This window comes from Narcine bancroftii, chromosome 1 (genome assembly GCF_036971445.1).
Source record: "Narcine bancroftii isolate sNarBan1 chromosome 1, sNarBan1.hap1, whole genome shotgun sequence".
Taxonomy (NCBI): Eukaryota; Metazoa; Chordata; class Chondrichthyes; order Torpediniformes; family Narcinidae; genus Narcine; species Narcine bancroftii.
Window position 1 is genome coordinate 327,645,436 of NC_091469.1, and position 23,776 is coordinate 327,669,211.

The following is a 23,776-nucleotide window of genomic DNA, read 5'->3' on the forward strand; positions in this document are numbered from 1 at the left end:
AACAACGGGAAAAAAAGAAGATGCTGGAAGAGAAAGGAGAAGGCCTGAGCTGCATGAAGAAACTGAGCCGTCTTGGAGAAGTGAGCCTGTTCTCCGAGGTTGGTGACGACCCCGCAGAGTCGTGACCCCCCCCACCCCCGACCGCTGGACTGCAAAAATGGCTCTCTGAGCCAAACAAAAGTGCACAATTGCACATGTGCAGTGCACTTACTAAGGAGAAGGAGAACACCGACAGGAGGGGGTTTCAGCAGAAGAGCGGGCAAACACAATACATCCAGCTGAGGGATGCCCGACACCAAGGCTTTCAGCTGGAAGAGGAAAGCGACAGCAAAGGTAGTGAAAGGAAAGAAGAGCAGCAGCAGGAGGCCCAACAGATGAGTACCCTGGAAGAAGAAGACAAACAAACAGCAAGAAGCCAAACAAGAAGAAGCCCAGCAAAGTAAGACAAGCAACTCATCAAGAAAGTCAGAAGAGACACAGACACAAGGAAGAGAAGAAGAAGACACAAACACAGGTGCAGAAACAGAAGAGGAAGAAGAAGACTAAGCTCTGCACAGAGAAATAGAAGGTAAAATAGATGGACACAATATAGATAAAGTTTTTTTTTCCCAAGAACAAATGAGAGCATTAAAAGAATGGTTGACATTAGAATTTAGTGAAATGAAAAGTACAGAAGAAAAAGGAATAGAATAGAGCTGGTCATGACAGAAATAGGGAAAAAATTAGAAAATGTGGAAGAATGAGAAACTTATGTGGAAATGGAAGTGAATTACTTAAGAAGAAAATTGGAAGAAAGTGATAAAAAAAATTAGAGATCCAAGAGTTGTTAGCTCAGAAAATTATACTAGGGTAAACAACATAAAGATAGTGAGCCTAAAGGAAGATGAAGAAGGCACAGATATGAAGGAATTTATCAAAGAATGGATCCCAAAGGTCCTGAGAATGACAGAAATACAGGAAGGAATGGAAAAAGAAAGGACACACAGAGCACTAGCTCTGAAACCACAGACACATCAAAAACCAAGATCCGTTTTAGTAAAATTTCTGAGATACACAAGAGAAAATATACTGGAGCGGGCAAGGAATAAAATTAGAAAAGACAATAAACCATTGGACTACAAGGGTCACAAAATATTTTTTTACCCAGACACAAGTTTTGAACTCAAAGAAAAGGAAGGAGTTTAATACAGCAAAATCGATCCTATGGAACAAAGGTTATAAATTCATGTTAAGACATCCAGCTGTGCTTAAAATATTTATCCCTTGGGAGCAAAACAGACTGTTCTCGGATCCAGAAGAAGCACCAGAATTTGCAGAACGCCTGCAGGACAGAAGGAGAGATGAAGAGATGTAACAAGAATGAAGAACGGCTCTACATACAAAGATGTAAAAATAATGTATATATAAGAACTAAAAAAGGGAAAGAGAAGAAAGGAAGTAAGGGGGGAAAAAAGAGGATGAGCTTTGTTATATGAGTAAAAAAAGTATTTTCTGGGGGTTGGGTGGGAGAGAATAACCGTCACTGCAAAATCAGTTGACGCTTACGAGCGGGTTCGCAATCTGAATGGAGAGGGGAGTTGTGGTTGCCCGCCAAAGGATAAGGGACAACTCAGAGAGGGGGATGGTGGACATTTGGGGCTAAGGGAATATTGGATGTGGGAGTTGTTGAAGTATTTTATGTTTTAAATGTCATACATTGAGATTAAAAAGGGAAAACAGATGAAAATAGGGAAAAGGGGATAAGGAAGTGGAAATGAGGTGTAAACAGGGTATGAGATGGCCATGTTCAATTATATGACTACAAATATTAATGGAATACATAACCAAATTAAACGGAAGAGGCTATTAAATTTACTGAAAAAAGAAAAAATAGACATAGCATTTGTGCAGGAAACGCATCTAACTGAAGTGGAACATAATAAATTAAAGAGAGACTGGGTAGGGCACATAGAGGCAGCATCATATAATGCAAATGCTAGAGGTGTAGCTATATTAATGAATAAAAATGTACCAATCAAAATAGAGGAGAAAGTAATAGATCCAGCAGAGAGGTATGTAATGATAAAGTGTCAGATATATTCAGAATTTTGGAATTTTTCAAAATATATGCTCCTAATGAGGAGGATCAAAAGTTTATGCAAGATATTTTTTTGAAGATTGTAGATACTCAGAGGAATATATTGATAGGACGGGATTTTAACCTTAATGTGGATCCAATGTTGGATAAAATTGGACAAAAGACTAGCAAAAAGAATAAAGTGGCCAAATTTATAGTTAAATCAATGCAGGAAATGAAACTTATGGATATATTGAGGAAGCAGCACCCAAGGGAGAAGGAATAATATTATTCATATTATTCAAGTAGGCATAAAACATACTCAAGGATTGATATGTTTTTGTTGTCGGCCCATATTCAAAGGAGAGTTAGAAAAACTGAATATAATGCTAGATTGCTATCTGATCATTCCCACCTGTTATTAGCAATAGAACTGGAGGACATCCCACCAAGAACATATAGATGGAGGTTAAACTCCATGCTACTTAAAAGACAAGAATTTAGAGAGTTTATTGAATACCAAATTAAAGCATACTTTGAAATAAAAACAGAATCAGTAAAAGACAAATTTATATTATGGGATACAATGAAAGCTTTCATTAGAGGGCAGATAATAAGTTATGTAACTAAGATGAAAAAGGACTACAATCTGGAATTAGAACAGTTGGAAAGGGAGATAGTAAGTACAGAAAAGGAACTAGTACAAATGGATCATATTACAAAAAGGAGAGAATTGGCGGACAAAAAAATAAAATACGAAACATTACAAACATACGAGGTGGAGAAGAACATAATGAAAATAAAGCAAAAGTATTATGAACTGGGAGAAAAAAACAAAATATTACCCTGGCAACTTAGAACAAGCTAAAAGAACTGTATTGGCATCAAGGAAAAAGGACAAATTACATCTAACCCAATGGAGATTAATGAGAACTTTAAGGAATTTTATGAACAATTATACCAAAATGAGAATGAGGGGAAAGATGATAAAATAGAAGAGTTTTTAGCTAAAATTGAACTGCCGAAATTGCAAGAAGAGGAAAAAAACAAACTGATAAAACCATTGAAATAGAGGAAGTACAGGATATATTAAAAAAGCTACCAAACAATAAAACGCCTGGAGAGGATGGATTCCCAATAGAATTCAATAAAACATTTAAAGAGTTGTGGTGGGTAAGTTGATGGAAAATGTTCTGAGGGATGGCATTTACAAATATTTGGAAGAACAGAGACTGATAGGTAGTAGTCAGCATGGTTTTGTCGGGTAGATCATGCTTAACAAACCTTATAGAGTTTTTCGAGGGGGTTACAAAAAAGATTGATGAAGGCTGTGGTTGTCTATTTAGACTTTAGTAAAGCTTTTGACAAAGTTCCCCACAGGAGGTTAGGAAAAAAGGTGGAGGCTTTAGGTATAAATAAGGAGGTAGTGAAATGGATTCAGCAATGGTTGGATGGGAGGTGTCAGAGAGTATTGGTAGAAAATTGTTTGTCAAATTGGAGGCCGGTGACTAGTGGAGTTCCTCAGGGATCAATCCTGGGTCCTTGTTTGTTATATATATTAACGATCTGGAAGACGGAGTGATGAATTGGATCAGTAAGTTTGCAGATGATACAAAGATTGGTGGTATTGAGGACAGTGAGGAAGATTACCGTAGCTTAGAAAGAGATATAGGAAAGCTAGAGGAGTGGGCTGAGAAATGGCTGATGGAATTTAATACGGATAAGTGTGAATTGTTGCATTTTGGAAAGGGAAATCTAAATGGGTCATATACATTGAATGGTAGACAATTGAGGAGTGCAGAGCAACAAAGGGATTTAGGAGTTATGGTAAATAGTACCCTCAAAGTTGACACTCAGGTAGATGGTGTGGTGAAGAAGGCATTTGGAATGTTGGCCTTCATAAATTGGAGTATTGAATTCAAGGGTTGGGATGTTATGATGAAATTGTACAAAGCATTGGCGAGGCCAAATTTGGAATACTTTGTGCAGTTTTGGTCACCAAATTATAGGAAGGATATAAACAAAATAGAGAGTGCAGAGAAGGTTCACGAGAATGTTGACAGGATGTCAGGGTTTGAGTTAAAGAGAAAGGTTGAGCAGCATGGGGCTTTTTTCTCTGGAGTGTAGAAGATTGGGGATTTGATGGTGTTCAAGATTTTAAAAGGGACAGAGAAAGTCAACGTGGATAGGCTTTTTCAATTAAGAGTGGGGGATATTGGAGGAGTCACGCGATGGAGTAGTGGCCGGACGGTGAACTCCAGCCCTCTCCAGAAAAGTCGGGAAAAACAAGAGAAAACACAAAGGCACAGAAATAAAAGTTACAGAAAAGTGAGTATAAAGGTGGAAAGAAGATGGCGACAAAAAAAGAAAAGTCGAAAGCAACGGTAAGAAGAGAGGAAGAGAAGACAAAGGAGGAAAAAGGTGAAGGCCTTACCTGTCCGAAGAGGCCCGCTGCGGAGAGAGAAACCCGCTCCCTCAGGTCGGTAAATAATGGACTACAAAAATGGCTCGCAGAGCCGAGTAAAAGTGCGCAACCGCGCATGCGCGAAGTTTCGCGCATGCGCGATGCGAATGAAAAAAAACACACCGACGGGAGGGGGGACCAGCTGGGGAGTCGATCTCCACAGCCGGCAACGACAGCTGCAGAACACCTGCAGCAAGAAGAGACCACAGAAGACAACAGAAACAAGAAAGAAGAGGAGGAAAGGGCAACAAAGAAACAACAGATGGCCAACCCAGAGGAAGAAGAAGAGGAAGAGTATGGTGAAATAGAAGAAGAAAAGAAAGGCAAGGTAAAGGATATACTTGCTCTTATTAGAGGATACATGGAATCATTTAAAGAATGGCAAACACAGGAATTTAAGGATTTAAGAAAAAGAATAAACAACACAGAAGAGAAAATAAATAAAATGGAGATGACCTTAACAGAAATGGGAAAGAAAATGGACAAGATGGAAGAGCGGGCAGTAGCAGCAGAAATGGAGGTAGAAGACTTAAAAAAGAAATTGGAGAAATCTAATAAAAAAACTAAAGAGACACAAGAACTACTAGCTCAAAAAATAGATACAATGGAAAACCATAACAGAAGAAATAACATAAAGATAGTGGGCCTTAAGGAAGATGAAGAAGGCAAGAATATGAGGGAGTTTATAAAAGAATGGATCCCTAAGGCCCTAGGATGTCCAGAACTACAGCAAGAAATGGAAATAGAAAGGGCACATAGAGTATTGGCCTCTAAACCACAACCACAACAAAAACCAAGATCTATTGTAGTAAAATTCCTAAGATATACTACAAGAGAAAAGGTACTGGAGAAGACAATGGAAAAAGTAAGAGAGGGCAACAAACCACTGGAGTATAAAGGGCAAAAAATCTTCATTTATCCAGATATAAGTTTTGAACTCCTAAAGAAGAGAAAAGAGTTCAATACAGCAAAGGCGATTTTATGGAAGAAAGGGTATAAATTTATACTAAAGCATCCAGCGGTATTGAAAATATTTATTCCAGGACAACAAAACAGACTATTCTCGGATCCAGAAGAAGCACGAAAATTTGCAGAACAATTACAAAAATAGACTGAGGGAGGAAGACGGGTAATGAGAGTTAAAATGATCACGACTGATATGTATGTGGGTAAAGACAAAAATAGACTGAGGGATGAAGACGGGTAATGAGAGTAAAAATGATCACGATTGAGATGTATGCAGGTAAAGAGGTATAAGAGTGAATAGAGACAATGAGCATACATGAATGTATCTGTACTTAGAGGAAAATATAGATAGTATAGACAAGAATTAATAAGGGAAGGTAATGGAATAGAGAGAATAAGGAGGGAATTAAAAGAGGGACCTTTGTGACATATGAAAAGTGAAATCTTTTCTGGGGGAGGCGGGGTGGGGGGAAATAGCGGTCACTGCAAAATCAGTTGACGCTTGCGAGTGGATTCGCAAATCCAAATGGAGAGGGGAGATGTGGTTGTCCGACAAGGGATAAAGGACAACTCAGGAGGTGAAGGGGAGATTGGGGATAAATAAGATAGAAATAGGAGAATAAGGAAAATGTTAGATGTTGTAGGAATGTTGTCTTATAAAGAGTTGAAAATAAGAAAACAGAAATGGAAAAGGAGGAAAGGTAATGATGGAAAAACGGAAAGAGAAGATAAACAAAATATAAAAGGGCTACGCTGAACTATATGTCTTTAAATATTAATGGAATACATAACCAAATTAAAAGGAAGAAACTACCAAATTTAAATGAATAAATGTATTCCATTAGAAAAAATAACATATTGGTTAAGAAATAATATTGAAATATTCGAACAAGTATATGAGCCTTACATTAAATACAATAGCGAAAACCTACCGGGGACAAACATTACCTAAGTTGATGGAAGGAGAAGGAAAGAAAAGAATGGACTCAGTAGAATTTCTGGTGTAATTTTGTTGAATGACAACATTGTCTGACTGGCTTAATGCAACCTAGATTGTATACCTAAAATGGATGAGGGGGGGGGGGTGGGGGGGTGGTTTGGGAGGAAAGGGGGGGGGAGAAAAAGTCACTGTATATGTGTGAAAAAGAAATAGTGTATATCATGGCTAATGTGATTTATGGTGTGAAAAATTAAAAAAAAAAGAGTGGGGGATATTCAAACCAGAAGCCATGGTTTGAGATTGAAGGGGGGAAATTATAAGGGGAACACGAGGGGAAATTTCTTCACACAAAGGGTGGTTGGGATGTGGAGGTGGTTGAAGCAGGGACGTTATTTACATTTAAGGAAAAACTGGATAATTACATGGAGGAGAGAGGATTGGAGGGGTATGGACCAGGTGCTGGTCATTGGGCCTAGGAGGGCAGGGATTTGTTCCGGCATGGACTCATAGGGCTAAACTGGCCTGTTCTGTGCTGTATACGGTTATATGGTTTATTAATTCCTCCTCTCCTGGAAGTAATGAACCAGATAGAAGAAACACAAAACTTGCCAGATTCATGTAAGACAGCAATAATTACAGTAATACCAAAGATGGGGAAGGATCCATTAACACCAGCATCATATAGACCAATATCTCTACTTAATCCAGATTATAAGATAATATCAAAATTATTGGCATGCAGATTAGCCGATTGTGTACCAAAAATAGCAAAACAAGATCAAACTGGATTTAAGAAAAGACGAACAGCGGATAATGTCTATAAATGTATTAATCTAATTCATGGAGTTCATGGAAGTAAGCAGCCAACAGATGCAGAAAGAGCCTTTGACAGGTAGAATGGAATGATTTGATCAAAGTATTACAGAGGTTCAATCTACCAGAAAAATAGATTAATTAGATTAAAGCATTATATAATGGACCATTGGTGAATGTAACAAAGAGTATGTGGATATGTATCGAACCAATTTAAATTAAGTAGGTCAACTAGGCAGGGATGTCCATTATCCTCCTCACTGTTCACTTTAGCAAGAGAACCATTGGCAGAACAGATAAGAACAGAAAATAAAATAAAAGGGATAAAAATAAAGGAGGAGGAGTATAAAATCAGTTTATTTGCAGATGACATCATAGTATACTTAACAGAACCAGAAATATCAATAAAAGAACTACATAAGAAATTGAAGGAGTATGGAGAAATATCAGGGTACAAGATCAACACAAATAAAAGTGGTGATGCCTATGAGTAATGCGGATTATACAGAATTTTAAAAAGAATCACCATTTAAATGGCAAACACAAGCAATCCGATACCTTGGTATTAGGTGGGATAATAATTTAAGCCACTTGTACAAATTAAATTATCACCCACTTATAAAGAAATTGCAGGAAGACTTAGAACATTGGAAAGAATTACCGCTAACGTTGATAGGGAGGGTAAATTGCATTAAAATGAATGTCTTCCCAACGATACAATACTTATTTCAATCATTGCCAATTACCTTAACAGAATTTCTTGAATGAACTAAAGAGAATAATAAGGAAATTTTTATAGAGGGGGGAAACCGAGGATAGCATTAGATAAATTAACAGAGAGGTACAACCAAGGTGGTTTGCAGTTACTAAACTTTAAAAATTATTATAGAGCAGCACTATTAAGGTATTTATCAGATTTTTATCAGACAAGGGTAAAACCAGATTGGACTAAGATAGAGCTAGATAAAATAGGGGAGAACATATGCTTTATAAGTAGGATGAAAAGCTGGTAAGATACAAAAGCTCACCAGTATTGCATCATTTACTCAATATATGGAAGAAGATTCACTTAGAAAGGAAAAAAACAAATTACCAAGTATCAAAATTATTATTGACGCAAAATTAGCTAATCCCTTTTACAATAAATAACCTTTCCTTTAGAGAATGGCAGAGAAAAGGAATTAAAAGAATAGAAAATTGTTTTTTGGAAATAATTTATTAACATTTGAACAGTTCAAGTACAAATATGGAATAACTCATGGTACAATGTTTGCATATCATCAACTGAAAGCCTACTTAAAGGATAAATTGGGAAACAAGACAGATTACCAGAAGGAAGAAGCTTTGAATATGTGATTACAGACACAGATTTATAACAAACATGTACATCAATCTGCAAGAGAAAGAAAATGATGAAATAAGCTATAAATCCAAACAAAAATGGGAAAAAAATTTAAACAAAGATAAAAAATGAAACATGGGAAAAGTTATGTTCTGGAACTATGAAGAATATAATAAACACAAGGTTACGCATGATACAGTATAATTGGATACACAGGGTATATATCACACCCCAAAAGTTAAACAAATGGGATCCAACATTATCAGATAGATGTTTTTGCTGTAAGAAGGAAACGGGAATAACAGTACATGCAATTTGGGCATGTGAGAAAGTGAAAAAGTTTTGGGAAGATCTAAATCAGGTATTAAATAAAATCACAAAAAGCAACATACCAAAAAATCCAGAGATCTTTCTTCAAGTAATATAAGAAGAATTAGGCCTCAAACTGGATATAGTGCAAAAAAGATTTATTATGATAGCCTTAGCTGTAGCAATGTATAATGTCAACTTGGAAATCAGAAGAGAGCCTGAGAATACAGCAATGGTACATGGAAATGAATAAATGTATTCCATTGGAAAAAATAACATAATTTAAAAAATAAAGTCACATTATTTGAACAAATTTGGGAACCGTACATGGAACATAACAGAGAGGGCTTGCCTCGGACCCCCACCCCCTAAAATGATAAGACGACAAAATGACTTGATCCAGTGTGTAAAAGTAGATCACACATTTTTTCTTGTTTATTTTTCATTGTGTGATGACATTGTTTAATGGTTTTATGGTATTGTACATGTTGAATGTTTATTCGTTTTGGAGGAGGGTAGGAAGTTAGGGGGGGGAAAAGGGGAGAAAATGCCAGTGTACATTTAAGAGGGAAATGTTTGTATGCATTTTGTTTGACATGGTTCACAGTGTGAAAAATAAAAAAATATTTTAAAAAAAGACGTCACCATCACACACACACACCGTGTGAGGTGCTTGAGTGTTGTTAAGATCACAGGCTGGTTCAGTCGGTACTGAACCTGCACATATCCCTTTGCATAGTAAACAATCAGAGTATCATTCAACAATGGCAGACTGCAAGTTCCAGGTCAAGTCCAATATTTTCAAGATGTAGTTAATGAAAAACTCCCCACCTTGTGGGAACCTATTCTGAAAAGTGGAAGTTGTTCAAAGATGTTGTCACAGTCACACAGACTGCAACAACTATACTCGAATTAAAATCCAAGATTGGTTTGATGAAAGCCACAAGACCATTTCAGATGCCCTTCAGGCCAAGAACAAGTACTGTGCAGATTTGCAAAATGACCCATCATCTGTCTCAACGGAAGACAAGTTTAAACATTTGCAGTTTAAAGTACAGGCAGAACTACGAGAAATGAGGGATCTGGTGGCAGGGAAAGGCTGAGCACGTGGAACTATACGTAGATGCAAATGCTACCAGAGTATTTCAGCGCCCATAAAGTCAGTTTATGGTCCTTCTAGATCAAGATGCTCCTCCTTGCTGTCATCAGAAGGGTAGAGCCTGATCAAAGACCAGGAAGGACTGAAAAACTCCTGGGCTGAATACCTTTCCAACCTACTCAATCGGCCATCCACAGTTGATCCTGATCCCTTACAGCAGATCCCTCAGCAGCCAGTCCTAGATAACCTTGAACTGTCACCGTCTATTGGTGAGATCAAGAAAGCGATCTTGCAGATGAATTCAAATAAAGCAACAGGGCAGGATGGTATTCCTGCTGAGATCTACAAAGTTCTTAAGCCCAAACGCACTACAGATGTTCCAAGACATCCCGGAAGACAACTGGATCACGGAGGAGATTCCTGACAACTTCCATGATGCCCTCATCATGGCTCTCTTCAAAAACAAGGGAAGCAAATCTAACAGCGGAAACTACATGGGTATCTCACTGCTGTCCATCACAGGCATGATTTTCACCCACATCCTCCTGAACAGACTTGTCACTGTCTCGGAAAGGAATCTCCCGGAGGTTCAGAGCAGCTTTTGCCAGAACAGAGGACAGTGGGCATGATATTTGCTGTGAGACAAGTTCAGGAGAAGTGCATCGAGTAAAACAAGCCTCTTTACCCTGTCTTCATTGACCTGACAAAGGCATTTGACACTGTAAACAGGGAGGCTCTCTGAATCATCCTGAGTCCTTACGAATGCCACAAGAAAATTCATAAAAATGATTCAGCTGACAGAATGACAGGACACTTCCTCAAGGTCTGGAGGAGGAAGTGTGCATCAAGTGCTGATTGGAAAACTCCCTCTTTGACCTTCGCCGCTTAAACCCACGGAAAAAATGCCTCCACACTGTAATTCAAGAAACCCTTTTTGCTGCTGAATATGTGTTCTTGGCGCACAGTGATCTCCAGTTAATGCTGAACAAAGTCTCAGACACTGCTACGCTCTTTGGCCTGACAATCAACCTGAACAAGACTGAAGTACTCTATCAGTCCGTGCCAAACAATAACACCATAGAACTAAAAATCACTGTTGATGACAACCGGCTGACAAATGTAAATAGCTTCAAATACTTGGGGACCATCATCGAGTGATGGGTCTCTGGACAAAGAAATCTACTCCAGGATCACCAAGGCCAGCCAGCCCCTGGGAGGCTGCATTCCAAAGTGATCAATCAACACAACATCCGCATCTCCACAAAGCTGACAGGCTACAGAGCTGGAGAAATTCCACATGCACCCACTCTATTCCATCCTTGGGATTTGTTGGCAAGACCACATCTCCAACCCGGAGGTCTTGGGCCATGTGAAGTCCACCAGCATTGAGCCCCTGCTCATCAGAGCCCAGATGCGGTGGGTGGGACACATCATCGGAACAGACGACCACCATGTGCTTCGCCAGCTGCTCTATAGTGAACTGAAGGAGACTTCAATGTCTTCCACTCAAATGCTACAAAGATGCTGTGAAGGAAACCCTACACTATAGTGACATCCAGCCACAAGAACTAAAAACTACAGCTGCTGACAGGTCCCGTCAGCGGGCCCTGTACGATGAAGCCTGCACCAGTTGCCAAAAACTGGTGGAAGGCCGTGAATGGCATCTCAGAGCAATAGCCACAGTTATTACAACAACAGACTTCCAGTCCCGCCATTGTGCGAGACTTTGTGCTTCCAGACTGGGACTGGAGTCACCTTCTTCAAAGATGAACTGCACAACAATGTGCCTTCTTCGAACCAAAGGACGACCAATATACTTTAGATGCAGTCATCATTTTTAGCAAATACAAGCACAATTTTCATCAAGAAAATGGAGGCAACTCATAACAACAAAATACCATCCTATATGCAAGGACAGGCTATTTCAACATTTGTTAATACAAAATATGGATTAATGAGAATAGTGGACATTAAGTTCTGGATGAAGTTTCAAGAGGCAACAGACAAACAAACTTAGATGCCAGACTGGATAACTGCCCAAAAACACGCTCTCATCATGTTCATTAACTCTGCCTCAATCGTCTGAATATTCAGTGGGTGTATGCTCCATTTGTACTTTTAAAATTAATAATGTGAAATAATCTATTTTAAAAAACACAATTTAAACTGGAGAGAGAGTTTGCGTGCGTGCGTGCGAGAAATCCCCATTTTCCAGAAATCAATTAACCAGATTCTCAAACAAGCAGCAAAAAAAAAAGGGAATAAATAAATAGATAATCAGATAAACAAGACAAGCGGGGCAGATGGACACCACAGGGGAGCACTGAGACTTCTTTGGACACAAACAGGTTTGCCCTCTGGAACTACAATGACCTCAATGCACATTTGCATGGAAATGAGCCAGGTTGTCAGCACAAGGAAGGTGGTAAAGTTTCAATCAAATTGCATTGGAATTAAATGGTGGCACCCAGGATGAAGAGCTGGCTGATGCCTCTCGCCACTCTTCTCATGAGTCTCCCTCTCCATGCATAGTAAGTCTTTATTAGTATTAGGTATATTAGTAAGGTTTAATCTGTAATCTTGCACATATTAAAGATACAATAGTGATTTTTTTCCCCCAAATAACTTGACATTTTACACAGTTTTTTGAATGGTGTATTATTAATGCAGGTGTATTAGTTAGATATGAGAAGAGCAAGTCTCAGTCAACTGGAAAATTCACATATCCAACATCGGCAATCCACCAAGGTGCCGGATAATGGGGATTCAACAAGGAAAATCATGTAATTGTGCAAATCAATACCATCAGAGGATTGGGCAAAGTCAACATGGAATCCTGATATAAATGCTGTTTGACAAATATTTTTCTGGAGGCGACAACTTGGAGAATATTTTATAGTAACCAATTGAGATGATTCAATTGAATTTTCATAACGCTCAAAATAAAATGGTAAATAAAATGAGAGATCATGGGATTAAGGGAACCTGAATGGATTTGTTAATTAAGTAGTAAAAATGGTCATTTTCAGAGTAGGAGGCTGTAATTGAGGTTGTGTGACAAGGACCACACTTTGGAGCTTAAAATCAACAAGAGCCATTTAAATCAAGATAGGACAAGTTAACAGGGTTAACTGAATGAAAGGATTGAGCAGATGGAATACAATATGGAAAAATGCATGGACATCTGCTTTGGATCAATGATTTAAAAAAACTTTTTTCCTAATGATTTAAATATACTTTTACAAATTTAGACATGCAGCACAGTAACAGGGCCTTCTAGCCCAAAAGCCCATGCCAACTATATTCCCCAATTAATCTACAAGAGGAAATTGAAGCACCTGGAGGAAACCCACACAGATACAGGGAGAATGTACAAACTCCTTACAGACAGGAACAGATTTAAACTTGCGTCGTTGGCACTGCAATAGCATTGCACTAACCACTAGGCTAACTGCATGGCTGAAATGCATCGAAAAGGGCTTGGCTATCCTCATCAGCAAATTACTGAAATCCGCAAAGCTTGAAGACCAACATAATGGCCTTGAAAATGAAATGCACTAACTGCTGGAAATACTCAGCAAGCCAGGTAGCATCTGAGGAAAGAGAAACAGGGTTAACATTCCGGGTCAAAAACCCTTCATCGGAACATTTGATGAGAGATCTTTGAAATGTTAACTGCTGTCCTTGCCATAGATATTGCTAGACATGCTGATTATTTGCAGCATTTTATATATTTTTTTGTAATTTACTAGTCTTTTTTGAGACCAGGTTTGAGTGGAGGGGGCTTCATGTGATGATGTAGTGTCAGGTTGGAGAAACCCAGCTCTCCCAAAAAAAGTTTTTCAGAACTGTAAAAAAGAGAAAAATAAGAAAAAAGTAATATTTAAACCAAAACAGAACAGCCTAAGGATGTCTCCAAAGAAGAACAAACAAAGCTGCTGCTTGCAAGAACAAAAAGCAAAGCAAGACAAAGAAGAAAGGCCTATCTTGAAGATGGATTGGAGGCTGTACAGAAAATGGCGATCCATTCAACGAAGACGACGGCCCAAGTGGTTCTAGATGTTGCAATGTCAAGCCACCTCCAACAAGGCCAGAGGACCCACAAGAAGAAGCATTTCTGCACATCCGTGAGGAGTCGCGCATAAAATGGCAACAGTACTGCAAGATGGAAGCAGTATAGACTGCTCCAACTCCAAGAAGAATCAGACAAAGAACTGGATTCCAGCAATGATGAAGTTGTTCTACAATCAAAACAAGAAATGGAATAAGACTTAACAAGTGCCAGGAGGTGCTATAGGTTAGAAAATGTAAAGCTGTCAAGTCTCTAGATACATATCAGTTGCATAATCAATGAAAGCTTTAATTAAAGAAATGAAGCAATTTGGAGCTGTGATATTGAAATCAGAAGCTAGAACTAAAGATGTGGAAGTAGTGGCAAATATGCAAAAAAGATTTGAAGAAATGGAAGAAAGAATACAAGGAACAGAATTTGAAATTGAATTAATTAAAGAGCAAATGGGAAATATGCAAACTAATTTTACTACTGTTCAACATCAATTGGCCCAAAAAGTGGATGGATGTTTTGGAAAATTTTACTAGAAGAAATATAAAAATTATTGGACTTGAAAAAGGGGATGAGGTGCTCATATGCAACTATTTTTACAACACTGGATTCCACAAAGTTTTGGAGTTAATGAATTTCAGGGAGATATCAAGATAGAGAGAGCACATTGAGCTTTAAGACCTCAACAGCAACCAGATCAAAAGTCACGTCCAATACTGGTTAAATTCCTTTGTTATCAAGTAAGAGGGAAGATTTTAGAATTGGCAGTAAAGCAAGTAAAGAAAAGACAAGGTCCTCTAAAATATAATAGAAATATGATTTTCTTTTATCCAGTTGAAGTAAAGAAAGGAATTTAATCCAATTAAAAAATGTTCTGTTGAAAAAATGCTAAACCTTTGTTTTGAGATATCCAGCAACCCAGTAGATCTTTGTTCCAGAACATCAAAACAAGCTTTTTGTTGAAACAAGAAAAGCAAAAGAGTATGCTGACTCTTTGCCAGATATTCGCCGTGAAGAAGAGATGATTGCTGAGCAGTAAAGTGCGAACTGAAAAAGGTTAGAGTGCAAGAATAAAAGCATTTTACTGTAATTAGATAGCAACTTGGTGTGACCATAGATCAAATATTGCATACTGTCTCTTCTCCCTTTCCAAGGAAAGGTGAAACAGACTGGACATAGACTCTCTGAGGACAGAGAATGTAAGTGGCAAAAATCTTATGGTGCCCAGCAATTCAGATGTAGAGAATCTGAACTTATTGTCATGAACATGTTGCAAAACTTGTTACAAGTGCAAATAGTCATCACAGATGAGTTATTCCCCAGCTGGAAGTTACTCAATACATGACAGAGAAGAGATTACAAGGAAGCAGGTAAATGATTGAGATTGGTTAGATTTCTCAGAGATCCAGTATCTAGTGTATTAAGAAAATATAAATTAAACATGCATTGACACTGACAACTATCAGATAATTTACTGTGCCTGTTCAAGTATTTGATCACAAAGAAAAATGAATTAAACAATTTGGGCATGTGAGAAAGTGGAAAAGTTTTGGGAAGATCTAAATCAGGTATTAAATAAAATCACAAAAAGCAACAAACCAAAAAATCCAGAGATCTTTCTTCTAAGTAATACAAGAAGAATTAGGCCTTAAATTGGATATAGCGCAAAAAAGAATTGCTATGATAGCCTTAGCTGTAGCAAAAAAATGTATAATGTCAACTTGGAAATCAGAAGAGAGCCTGAGAATACAGCAATGGTACATGGAAATGAATAAATGTATTCCATTGGAAAAAATAACATACAATTTAAAAAATAAACTCACATAATTTGAACAAATTTGGGAACCGGACATGGAACATAACAGAGAGGGCTTGCCTTGGACCTCCACCCCCTAAAATGATAAGACGACAAAATGACTTGATCCAGTGTGTAAAAATAGATGATACTATTTTCTTGTTTATTTTCATTGTGTGATGACATTGTTTAATGGTTTTATTGTATTGTATATGTTGAACGTTTAATGGGTTTGGAGGGGGGTGGGAAGGAGGAAGGGAAGGTAGGGGGGAGAAAGAGGAGAAAATGTCACTGTGTATATTTAAGAGGGAAATGTTTGTATTTTGATTGATATGCTTCATAGTGTGAAAAATAAAAACAAATTTAAAAAAAGAAAAATAAATTAAAAACAGGTGATTTCAACCAGATTTATTTTTAGCCAGCCAAAATTAAAATTGCATTTGAACACAATAAATACATTTTTGGCAACTGGTGACACTTCCTACTATTGAGGCCAGCAAATTATGTTGAACCCAGCCAAATTATTATTTTTAATGTTAATCACACAACAGGAGAGCAAGCCTCAACTCCTGGACAAGAGCCTCACATCACCTGAAAGAACTTTTGTGGCTTAATTCTTGTTACTGTATTTTATCTTTAAAATTTAATTGACAACATGGTTGAAGCAGATTTCAGCCACTTAAACCCATGTTGCCCAATTACACCCAATTAACCCAATTGCACCCAATTAACCCACAGCCCCACATGTTGGAGGAAACTGGAAATCCCACATACAAACTCCTTACAGACAACGCTGGATTCGAACCCAAGTCGCTGGCACTGTAAGAGTCTCATGCTCATCTCGACGCTAACCATGTAGAAGATGCAAACTGAAATTTCTTTAAATATGGAAACAAAGAAAAATTGGGAAGTGAGAAGATTTGGAAAAACAGGCTCACAGCTGACACCAGATTTACAGCAACCAAGTCTCTTACTCTTTTTTCCTGGCAACCAAACCAATCACTCCAAGTTCAGCACACTTACTTCTTGGACTGCTTGGGCTTCTCATTGCACCCCTTCCTTTTCCTTTTGGAGTACATATATCAGCAGCAAGGTACTGATGATCACTTTCATCCAATTCCAATCTTCTCTTTGCCTGTGCAATGAAAGACAAACCGTGATGTATCCAAATAACTCATCTTGCATTAATAACCCAGTGTTAGCATTTAAAAAAAAACAGCTTAACACAGATCAACAAACTCATTGCACCAGTTTAGCAGGAAAAGCATTGTCAACAAAGAATAAATTAAACAGGTAGGAGGAATCCATTTATTCCACAAGTGAGCCCAATCCTTCATTTGTGGAATAATTATTCAAAACATGATAAATATGAAGCAGTAACAAGATGCAAAATAACATTAATGGGAGTAAAATGAAACAAAAAGTGGTATTCAAAGCAACAGGATAAAATTCCAACTTAATTTCAAATTCTTAAATTTAAACCGATCAATCCCACTCAAAACTCGGCAATAACTTCTAAGAGAACAAGTTCAAACAAGACAATGAGCACCAACCAAGGTGCAGTAAAACTGGCATAAACCACTAGATATGGGAGCAGAAATAGGCTATTCAGCTCATTTTGTTCACCAACAACCAACCAAGATCTTATCCATCTGCCATCCTGGATTAATATACTGAAAACACAAGGGAAATAATCTATTCAATTCTACATTTCACCAGCAAGGAAAGGGTAATACAATCTAGTCTGGAAAAGCCACATGAGTGAAGTATTCATCGATTCGTCTTAGGGGAACAATGACCATTATTCTATTAGGTTGAAGACAGCTATGGAGAGACAGGCCAGGAGGAGTTAAAAATCAGAAATGGGGCAAGGCCAACTTTGAACACAAGATGATAAATACCTCAAGTTAATTGGGAGCAGGTTGTTTGAAGGAAGAGGAATACGAGAGAAATGGGACTTTTTAAAATGTTGGTTGACAAGCACATGTAAGCATAGAGTAGATTGAATGAGGGAAATTCAGGCTCTGGTCAAGAGCACAAAGCAGCTATGTGGCAGGTATCAACAGCTACGATCGAGTGCATACCTGGAGGAGTTTCAGGAACTGAGGAACCAGCGACAAAGGAAATCAGGAAAGCAAAAAGTCAGTGTTGGCAGAAAACATTGAAGAGTCCAAGAGAGTTTGTGTACGTGAAGGGAAAAAGGGCATCCAGAGGAAAAAAAAGAACCCCACAGGGATTTAAGCAAACAATTATGTGGAGACATAGATTAGCAAAGCCCTCAAGAACGTCTGCTTTTACTATGGAGAAAGATACGAGGACTGGGGAACACGAGGCAGTCCATGGTAGAGTCTTGAGAACAGTCAGTATTACTGTTGAGGATTGGCTGAAGGTCCTAATGCTCATAAAGGTAGACATATCTCCTAATCAGATATATTCAACGACAGCGTGTGGGAAATTTCAAGTGGCTTGGCTGAGATTTGTGAGCTGTGATCAAGTCCATGCAAGGTGCCAGTTGAGATGGCAAATGTTGTGCCTCTATTGAAGAAAAGGCAACAGGGAAAAGACAGAACAGGTCGAGAAATCTAACATCTGTGACTGGCAAGTTACCAGATTTTTAAATCACAATTCTAATTGCTTTCTTTTTTAAAATTATTTTATTTTCTAGACTTGTGCAAATCCAAGAACGCAATATAGTACATTTTTCTTCTGCACAATAAAGTTCAGAGTTCAGCATTTCCCCCTCTCCCTTCTCCCATAACTTGTACAGAAACACAATTACATAAGAAAAACAACATGCAATTCTCATTACTTTCAAGATTTAACTAAAAAGATTGATGAGGGCAGAGCTGTCAACATATATAGGGATTTCAGAAACATGTTCCTAAATTCCACTAGTTATACTACTGAAAGGTTATTCACATGGGATCCAAGGAGAGATTGCAAAGAAGATAGAAAATTTTCAACATGAAAGAAAGCAGAAGGTAATGGTGGAAAGTTGCTTTTCCAGACTGGAGAACTGTGACAAGTGGTGTGCTACAGGGTTTGCTCCTGTTTGTTGTCAACATCAAATGATTTAGATTGACACATACATGGCATGATTGCGATGGCACTACATTGTGCCTGGTATTGTACAAAGTAAAGACAGGTACCAAAAATTGCAATATGATGTTGATCAGTTGGACAGAGGAATGATTGATGGAATTTAATACAGTGAATGTGAGCTGTTGCATTTTGGGAACTCCAATGTGGGTAAGACCAACACATTGAATGACAAGGATCTGAAGAGCAATTGGTGAGCAAAAGGGATGAATGAGTGCAGGTAGATAGTATGGTCAAAAACACTTTCATCAGTAAAGAGTATTAAGTTAGAAGTTGGGAGGTCATATTGTTGCCAGTCCAGTCAGGAGAACCAAAGCAGTAAATGTGATTAACTGAGTGAAACACTAAAGCTTGCAGATGCTATGATTGCAGTAAAAACAAATCGAAATGTTGGAGGAACTCATCCAGTCTTTCAGCGTCCATAGGAGGGACGAGAGAGGGGGGAGGGACGAGAGGGGGGGGAGGGACGAGAGGGGGGGGAGGGACGAGAGGGGGGGAGGGACGAGAAGGGGGGAGGGACGAGAGAGGGGGGAGGGACGAGAGAGGGGGGAGGGACGAGAGAGGGGGGAGGGACGAGAGAGGGGGGAGGGACGAGAGAGGGGGGAGGGACGAGAGAGGGGGGAGGGACGAGAGAGGGGGGAGGGACGAGAGAGGGGGAGGGACGAGAGAGGGGGAGGGACGAGAGGGGGGGGACGAGAGGGGGGGGGACGAGAGGGGGGGGACGAGAGGGGGGGACGAGAGGGGGGGACGAGAGGGGGGGACGAGAGGGGGGACGAGAGGGGGGACGAGAGGGGGGGACGAGAGGGGGGACGAGAGGGGGGGGACGAGAGGGGGGACGAGAGGGGGGACGAGAGGGGGGGACGAGAGGGGGGGACGAGAGGGGGGGACGAGAGGGGGGGACGAGAGGGGGGGACGAGAGGGGGGGACGAGAGGGGGGGACGAGAGGGGGGGACGAGAGGGGGGGACGAGAGGGGGGGACGAGAGAGAGAGAATATTCAGTTCTACAGCAGCAGCAGGGACAGGAACATGACAACCTGGCAAGCTTGTTTGAAACCCCATTTTGAAGACAGGTTGTGAGTTTTTAGTTCAGTTTGTTCAAAGCTCTTATGGTCCTTACATTAGGAGAGGACTGGCTGTATGTTTCACCTGAGATGAGGGAAGCAGAAAATGAACTCTGAAAGAAAGATTATCATCTGGAAAACCCTGATGGGGCAAGTTTCTTCGGCAAGACACTGACTTGGCTGATCGGAAGGAATCAGTTTGTGTCCAGCAAAGAACAAATCTCTCCTTTCCAAATTCTGTCACAAGGAGACAAAAGAAAAGAGGAAAACAATGAAGGATGTGCCAAATTTCACCCAATAATTTTTGGGCTCAGGATTACTCAAAGTAGAGAAAGAGCATTCAGAATAATATCAAGAATCTCCAGCTCATTAACTGAAAGTACCAAAATGGCCAGTGCAAGCATTAGAAGGATTACGTCACATTGGTCACTCAATGGGGTGCCCATTGCCAAATCTGCAGATTAGATACTAGGCTCATTAGCCATCACATAATCAAAAAAAAAATCTGGAGTCTTTCCTCCTTGACCCAGATATACTGCCCAAGAGGAATTGTTGGTGGAACCACATTTGACAGTAACAGTTCTATTGTCTTTGTCAGAGACAGACACCAAAGCAAATGATAAAATATTTACAAGGGTATTACCAGAGTGGAAAGCCTGCAATCACCAAGAATCAAGCCCCTCGCTGTGCTTGAAAAATTATCAGAAATTCACCTGAAAGTAGCATTTTACCATTATGAAAGGTCAATGTAAGTTTGCAATGATGAACAACTCAGAATGTGGGGATATTAGTATCAGTTGCACAGCACAATAATAGGTCCTTAACAACAAATATCCAAACCAAAAGTGATGCCCTTCTCTGTCAATCCCATTTCCCGGCATTTATTTGATGTACCTCCATTCCTTTCTGAGCCATGTACCTGTCCAAATTTATAAGCACTGATTATATGTCCCTCTACCACTTCCTCCGATAGCCTACACCACTTACTCACCACTCTCAGTGTGAAAAGCTGCCCTGAACTTCTAAAATTACCACAAGAATTTCAGAAGCCTTTCTTTGCAGTGAGCAGTGAAAATGCAGATCTCATCTCTTAACTACATACTGACAAGTGACTACAAATGTAAATTCTAATGTGAAATCCAACAGATTGCCACAGATTTTATTGATCAAGGTGCTGTTTCAAGAGTTCCCATAATCTCCTCTTTTTGTTGGAAAAGCTCATGAAGAAACATGCAGTTTCACAAGGCCTATAAAATCAGGTGAACGCAACCGAGAAAAAAGCAGTAACAGGCCCTTTCAGCCCACAAGTCCATGCCGCCCAATTACATACAATTGACCTGCATCTCCTATATGTTTTGAATGGAGGTAGGAAACCCAGGCAGACCTAGGGAGAACATACAAACTCATTACAGACAGCACGGGATTGCGCTAACTGCTGTACATAAACTAGAGGTGTTGCTATACATCAAATAGTATTACTCAACATGTCACTTTACTGACAAATAATAGCAAAACAATCAGAATTCTATCATAAAAGGCAGTTTGCACATTAAGCCATGCTCTTCTTTGGTAAAACATTCTCATTGGTTCCCTTTCCTGACATCCCACAAATAGTTCAAGTGTCTATTCAATTCCCCTTTCATAGGATTGTTCAATAGCTTTGTCCATCCATGCAGGCAGCTGAATCCATATCAGAAAATCAGAACCACAGTGCTCTCCCATAATGTTTGGGTCAAAAACACTTTTCTTTGATTTGCCCTTGTGCTCCTCAGTTTTAAATTTGCAAACAATTCTCATGTGATTAAAGTCAACCAGTTTACCTATCTCGGCTGCACCATTTCATCTGATGCAAGGATCGACAATGAGATAGACAACAGACTCGCCAAGGCAAATAGCGCTTTTGGAAGATGACACAAAAGAGTCTGGAAAAACAATCACCTGAAGAAACACACAAAGATCAGCATGTACAGAGCCGTCGTCATACCCACGCTCCTGTTCGGCTCCAAATCATGGGTCCTCTACCGGCATCACCTACGGCTCCTAGAATGCTTCCATCAGCGCTGTCTCCACTCCATCCTCAACATTCATTGGAATGACTCCATCACCAACATCGAAGTACTCGAGCTGGCAGAATCCGCAAGCATCGAATCCACACTGCTGAAGACCCAACTGCGCTGCGTGGGTCACGTCTCCAGAAAGGAGGACCATCGCCTTCCCAAGATCGTGTTATATGACGAGCTCTCCACTGGCCACCGAGACAGAGGTGCACCAAGGAGGTACAAGGACTGCTGAAAGAAATCTCTTGGTGCCTGCCACATTGACCACCGCCAGTGGGCTGATATCACCTCCAACTGTGCATCTTGGCGCCTCACAGTTCGGCAGGCTGCAACCTCCTTTGAAAAAGACCGCAGAGCCCACTTCACTGACAAAAGACAAAGGAGGAAAAACTCAACACCCAACCCCAACCAACCAATTTTCCCTTGCAACCGTGCCTGCCTGTCCCGCATCAGACTTGTCAGTCACCAACGAGCCTGCAGCAGACGTGGACATACCCCTTCATAAATCTTCATCCGCGAAGCCAAGCCAAAGAAAGAAAGAAAGTGCACATTCCAGTTTTTATTCAAGTTTATTTGTGTACATTTAGGTTTAAACATGTAGAAGTTACAACACTTTTTAAATACATAATCCCTTTGTTTCAGGGCACCATAATGTTTGGGACAGAGTAATGGTATGCATATTAAAGTCGTTATATTTAGTACTTGGTTGAATATCCCTTGCAATGCAATGACTGTGTCGAGTTGTGATTTAGACATAACTGGATGCTGAGTATCTTCTCTGGTGATGCTCTTCCAGGCCTCAACTGCAGCCTGTATGTTTCAGGGGCTTGTCCCCTTCAGTGCTTCCTTCAGTGCATGGAAGGCATGTTCAACTGAATTTAGATCAGGTGACTCACTTGACTGTTGAACAATTTTTAGCTTTGAAAAACCCTTATTGCTTTTACACCGGTAGGTTTGGGTCTTGCTGCAGGATGAAGCACCATCCACTGAGTTTGGAGGCATATGCCTGAACCTGAGCAGATGTTTCTGCACACCTCAGAATTCATTTTGCTGCTCCCATCAGCAGTTACATCGTCAATGAAGTTAAGTATGCAGTACCTGAAGCAGCCATACATGCCTAGGCCATAACAACCCTGCCACACCTTTCATAGATGAGGTGATATGGTTTGGATCTTGGGCAGCTGCTTGATGCCTCCACGCTTTGCTTTTGCCATCACCGATACAGGTTAAGTTTGGTCTCATTTGTTCATAAAACCTTTTTCCAGAATTCTGAAGGCTCTTTTAAATACTTCTTGGTGAACTGTAATCTGGCCGTCCTGTTTCTGTGACAAAATATTTGCATCTTTCAGTGGAGTCTCTGGATTTCTGTTCATGAAGTCTTCTACAGACAATAGTCATCGAGACATCCACACCTGTCTCCTGAAGAGGGTTTCTGATCTGTCGGACAGGCAGTTGGGGATTTTTCTTCATGACAGAGATAATTCTGCTGTCATCAGCAGTGGCCTACCAAGAACCAAGCCTAGTTCTCTTATACCTGCACCAATTAAACCATACCCGAGTAGTCACAAACACCTTTTAAGCCACATAATAGTGCCCTGAAATGGGGGAACTCTCTATAAAAAGTGCCGTGAATTTACAGGGTCAAACCAAAATGTATGCAAATAACCTTGAATAAAATCTGAAAAGTGCACTTGAATTACATGATTTGTTTG

At 39.7% G+C, this 23,776-nt stretch overlaps 1 protein-coding gene across 1 annotated transcript in view; it reads right to left on the reverse strand.

Moving 5' to 3' along the window:
- The window catches only part of LOC138748161 (transcription factor E2F3-like), an 87,728-nt gene that overhangs the window by 35,530 nt on the left and 28,422 nt on the right, over positions 1-23,776 (reverse strand). Inside the window, exon 2 of the mRNA XM_069907927.1 lies at positions 16,871-16,982. Coding sequence (XP_069764028.1) covers positions 16,871-16,982 — 112 coding nt within the window. The remainder of the gene's footprint in view (positions 1-16,870; positions 16,983-23,776) is intronic.